Here is a 5,000-nt window from a genome sequence, read left to right as displayed (position 1 = left end):
TCTGTTTCAACCAACAAATCCTCTTACAAGCCGCCTGAGCTTGGACTGTTTCCTCTCAGCCACTAGATCCTCCCTGGAGGCCCTGAGGAGGAGACTTCATGTCTCCAAAAAACAGCCACACTTTTCCTCCTTGGTGTCTTCCTCCAGCGGTGCCCAGCCAGCTCCTCCTCCACCTCTCCTCACAACCTCCATCCAGCTTGCAATCCCCAACATGGTCCTCAGACCCAGTCTGGATGACATTCAGGTATTTGTGTCCAGAGGAGCAGATTTGACCCTCAGTAACATTTTGGAAGTTCTCATGTGTCGGCAGGTCCACCGTCTGGTTTCACAGCAGGACGCCACACAGGACTGGCCTTGTAGTTAATGTCATGTTCATGCACCTGCCCGTCACTGCTGTCAGTTACCCAGCCTGTGTGTCCTTCTCACGTCTCAGTCTGTGGTGAATAAGCTGGTGGGCGTCGTGCTGTCTGTGACCAAAGACGTCCCTCTGTGGACTTACTCTCACCTGCAGTACAAACAGCAGCAGGTACGCTCATCTGACTCATCCTGCTTTAAAATCACCTGGTAGCAGGCAGCCAATCGCACTCCAGCTTCATCCCGCCCCTCTTTCTGTTTCTCAGGCGGAGCAGGCGGCGGGTCGTAGCGGAGGAGAGGACGTGGCAGTGAAGCCAGCGGTGCTGCGAGCGCTGGACAAACAGCTGGCTGAACACAAAGACATCAGCAGGTCAGTAAAACAGCAGAGACACGACAGGATGTTTGTCTGGCTGAGACGCTGTGGACACGCAGAGATGCACAATCACACCTGCAGCTGACGTCCTTTGACTGAAACACACAGAGTGGGTCCTGTGGAGGAAAGTTCTGCAGTCCCTGCACAAAATCTCAAAGTGACCTGCAACAAATTCAGATGGTGCACAGAGGCTCAGCGGTTAGTGCTGCTGCACCACTGTAGGAGGGTCCTGGGCTTGAACCTGGACAGTGTTAGAGTGTCTGTGTCCTCAGTGCTGTCTGATCAGTTTCACATGTTCATCACGTGATCACATGACAGTCAGCCCATCAGTGCATGTTCTGATGATGATGATGTTTGGAGCAGGTTGGTGATGCAGCTCAGCTCCATCGTGTCACACCTGAAAGCTCAGGCTGCTGAAACCCTGAATGACCTCGGCCACTTCTCCACCCTGTGGAACCAGGTGTGTGTGTGTTTGTGTGTGTGTCTTAGTGTTGTTGAGCTGCACTAACAGCTGGCTGTGTTTAGGACCCAGAGGAGCAGGTGCAGGCCTTCCTGCAGTCCGACCCCTCCCTGACGGAGTTCAGCGCTCAGATCTGCTTCTACTCTGTGAGTCTACTTCCTGTTACAGACGCACCACTGAACATCGCCGTGCATTTACAGCTTATTATGTTTTTAGCTGAGTTATTAGTAAACACACAAAATCAAACAAGGAAACAAAAGAAAAGTGTTTGCAGTGCAGCAGTAGTACTTTTATAATAACAAATGTATTTGTATCACTGGTACAGCAGTCTGGGGTCATTAAAGGGCAGCTGGAGGAAAAAACATTCAGAAATTAAAGTCATAAATGTTCAAAATAAAATTGTTTTCACTTTTTCAAATGTTTCTATTCCCAAGAAAAATGTAATTTATGTGTAATTCATTCTCAATAAACATTGGACAGTCCTGCAGTTGCAGTTCAGTGGTTGTGCAGCAGGGGGCGCTGGTTAGCTTAGTTTCCACAGAGCAATCATTGCTAATTAGGGCTGGGTATCATCACTGATTTCTAGAATCAATTCGATTCAATTCGATTTTAATTGGGGAAATTTAGCCTCAGACAGTCAGAAATATTATAATTCAGATCATGCATCAGTACATTTCCATATTTTTATATCTATAAAAAGAAACCTGACACTTGCGAGACTTTATCAAAGTGTGAGCATCACAGCAGAGGCCTTTGTGTCAAAGTAACTGAGGATAAAACCTAGAAAAGCATGAAGGAGATTTTCCTGTTCTGGGATTTTATAAAAATATTCTGCAGTAGATCAAAAATGAAAGAAACCATGAATCAACACGTGAACGTTACCTGATGCTGCTGAAGTGAAGCAGAGCAAAGTTACAGAGGTTTGATTAGAGACACAGCTGAGCGTTTGCAATTTTGCATCATTTGCATCATCATCATTGCGAGCTGTCGGCTTTCAGCCCCGACCGTGTCCGTGCCGTCGGTGAGAAAGTCACATCTCACTGATTCTGATGCGTCGGCGGGTCGAGCTTTGTGTTCACGTCTCTGTGCAGAAGCCGTGTTCCTGCTCTCATTTACTGTTTTAGCTGTTTGGTGGTTGTTGAAGTTTTGTGAGGTTTAACCTGAGATTCTGGCGTTTCGGGCAAAATAAATGTAAATGAAAAAATCGATTCAGGATTTTAATGAATCGAAATCACGTTATCCAAGCCAGAATCGATTTTAATCGATAAATCGATCATCAAAACCCACCGCTACTGCTAATGTGTCAGAGCTGAAAGAAAATGACCCTCACGTCCTTTAGAGCAGCTGATTTTGACCATACGTGTAGTGGATTTACCCATGATGCCTGAGCCTGGTTCTGCCGGAGGTTTCTTCCTGTTAAAAGGGAGTTTTTCCTTCCCACTGTCGCCAAAGTGCTTGCTCATAGGGGGTCATATGATTGTTGGGTTTTTCTCTGTATCTATGAAGCGCCTTGAGGCGACTTTTGTTGTGATTTGGCGCTATATAAATAAAATTGAATTGAATTGAATTGAATTGAATTGCTGTGCCTGCAGAGGCTGGAGGAGCAGATTTCGGAGCTCCCTGCGTTTTACACAGCGGGTTCGATCCTGTTGGACACCGACCAGCTGAAGCGTTCGCTCACTCACGAGTGTCGCTCCTGGAAACGAGCTTTCGGCGCCGCTCTGAACCGCCGAGCATCCGCCGACATGAACGACATCCTGTCGTTCGTGGACGCGCTCACGAAGCGTCTGCAGCGTCCAATCTCAGACCTGGATGATGTCAGAGCAGCCATGGCTGCACTCAGAGAGGTGAGCCAGCATCTGATTGGCTGTGTGTTACGTCTGCACCTCCTCTTTTTCTTTCAATTCTTCTTTCAGCCCAATAATCGAAAAATGATCCAGTTTTTCTTTTAGATTCTGATTAATTTATTTGTTCATAAACGTACAGCTGCTGATGTCTGGCACTGCCAAAATAAATATATAAAAATGAAATTAGCCAATTGAATAAATATCTCTTTCTTTAATTGCACTAAAATACTATAAAATCTATTTTATGCATCAATTATTTCATAAAATTAAAATTTCAGTCTTTCTTTAATTTTGGCACTTTCAGGCCTCCGTACTTTCTTCACATTCAGTCATGTTTTCTTTCTTCAGCAGTTTTTTCTCTCAGTCCTCATGTAACGACCCACAGAGTAGAATTCATTCATGAGCCCCTCCCCTCACTCATTCCTCTCCTGCTCACTGTTGGAGGTTCGGGAGGCGGAGTTTCGCATCGACGCCACCATCGGGCCGCTGGAGGAATCCTTCTCCCTGCTCAACAGACACGAGCTGCTCTACGGTGACGGGAACGGCGAGCGCGTGGACGGCCTGATGTACGCCTGGAAAAACCTCAGTGACCTGGTGAGTCAGAGGGAGGGGCGTCATGTGACAGGTGCAGGGATGCAGGTGTGTGTTATGTGTGTGTGTTGTGGCTTCAGGTGGTGCAGACCCAGAACACTCTGGTGCAGATTCAGCCCAGCATGAAGACAGACCTGCTGTCTGCAGTGCAGAGCCTCCAGAGCCAGGCTCAGAGCTTCTGCACCGACTACAACCAAAGGTACACCTCAGAGAGGCACCTGCTCCAGGTGGGCGGGGCCAACCAAATATCCATCCAGCCCGCCCTGAACCTGGGCGACATACTGATAATATCATTGATTATGATAAATGCAGGGGCCCGGGGGTGGAGGGCGTGGCCCCGGCTGAAGCCAGCGAGCGGCTGCAGAGTTTTCAGGCCGAGTTCGATCAGCTGTGGAGGAAGTACACCACCTGCTCAGGTGGAGAAGAGCTGTTCGGGCTGCCTGTGAACGGTACGGCTGAGCGACTCGCCCGCCCACTTCCTGTTTGTCTGCCTCCTTCCTCACCGGCCGTCTCCTCCCCGCAGAGTATCCGGAGCTGCAGAGGATCCGGAGGGAGCTCTCCCTGCTGTCCAAACTCTACAGTCTGTACAGCTCGGTCACCGACAGCGTCGCCGGCTACTACGACATCCTGTGGGCCGACCTCAACATCGAGAAGATCAGCGTGGAGCTGCAGGACTTCCAGAACAGGTGCAGCTCATTAAGGCTTCAGCAGGACGTTCTTGCCTCTACCTCACGTGTTCCCAAACAGACACATGTTACTTTACTGATCAATGAAAGCATCCTGACCTCTGACCTCACAGCACAGCCGCTCAGCTTCAGTTTGGATGTTAAATCTGTCATTAACGTTCTTAATGCCAAAGCTGAAACACATCAAACTGGATATGTGAGCATTTCAGTTCAGCTCGTGTCTTCAGTGGCTCACAGTTTGAGAAGCAGCAGGATAGATGAAAAAAATCTGAGATTAGGAAACAAATGAATCTTGTTTATTGGCATTGATTGTTAAATATGTCGTTCACACACAGAGATGAAGTTTTGAAGTCTTTGTTTCAGGATCAGGAAGCTCCCAAAGGCCCTGAAGGAGTGGCAGGCCTTCAGAGATCTGAAGAAAACCATCGATGACTTCACAGAGATGTGTCCTCTGCTCTACATGATGGCCAACAAGGTGCCAGAAACATTTCACTGTGAAGCACATATACCAGCAACGTCCATCTGCAGGCATTTACACAGCAGCACACAGGCGTGAGAGGAGGACCTGGGGTGGAGTCCAGTTTCAGGGTGGTGCGCTGATAAGAGGAGCAGCTGTGGGCAGGATGGATGTGTGAAAGGAAATCAGCTGTGATTTCATCACCTGCCTGAACCTCTGATTGAAGTTACTT

The 5,000-nt window shown here is 48.2% G+C and overlaps 1 protein-coding gene across 1 annotated transcript in view; it reads left to right on the top strand.

Moving 5' to 3' along the window:
- Window positions 1-5,000, top strand: part of dnah5l (dynein, axonemal, heavy chain 5 like) — a 47,600-nt gene that overhangs the window by 7,766 nt on the left and 34,834 nt on the right. Inside the window, exons 14-24 of the mRNA XM_085469158.1 lie at window positions 60-244; window positions 434-526; window positions 621-724; window positions 1,091-1,187; window positions 1,253-1,333; window positions 2,780-3,034; window positions 3,479-3,628; window positions 3,706-3,824; window positions 3,938-4,074; window positions 4,149-4,311; window positions 4,675-4,786. Coding sequence (XP_085325284.1) covers window positions 60-244; window positions 434-526; window positions 621-724; window positions 1,091-1,187; window positions 1,253-1,333; window positions 2,780-3,034; window positions 3,479-3,628; window positions 3,706-3,824; window positions 3,938-4,074; window positions 4,149-4,311; window positions 4,675-4,786 — 1,496 coding nt within the window. The remainder of the gene's footprint in view (window positions 1-59; window positions 245-433; window positions 527-620; window positions 725-1,090; window positions 1,188-1,252; window positions 1,334-2,779; window positions 3,035-3,478; window positions 3,629-3,705; window positions 3,825-3,937; window positions 4,075-4,148; window positions 4,312-4,674; window positions 4,787-5,000) is intronic.

Source organism: Copadichromis virginalis, linkage group LG9 (assembly GCF_057382275.1).
Source record: "Copadichromis virginalis isolate Kocher_CV1m ecotype Utaka linkage group LG9, C_Virginalis_male_GT1.1, whole genome shotgun sequence".
Lineage (NCBI taxonomy): Eukaryota > Metazoa > Chordata > Actinopteri > Cichliformes > Cichlidae > Copadichromis > Copadichromis virginalis.
Note: the sequence above shows the minus strand (reverse complement) of the source record. Positions and strands in the feature narration are given on the sequence as shown.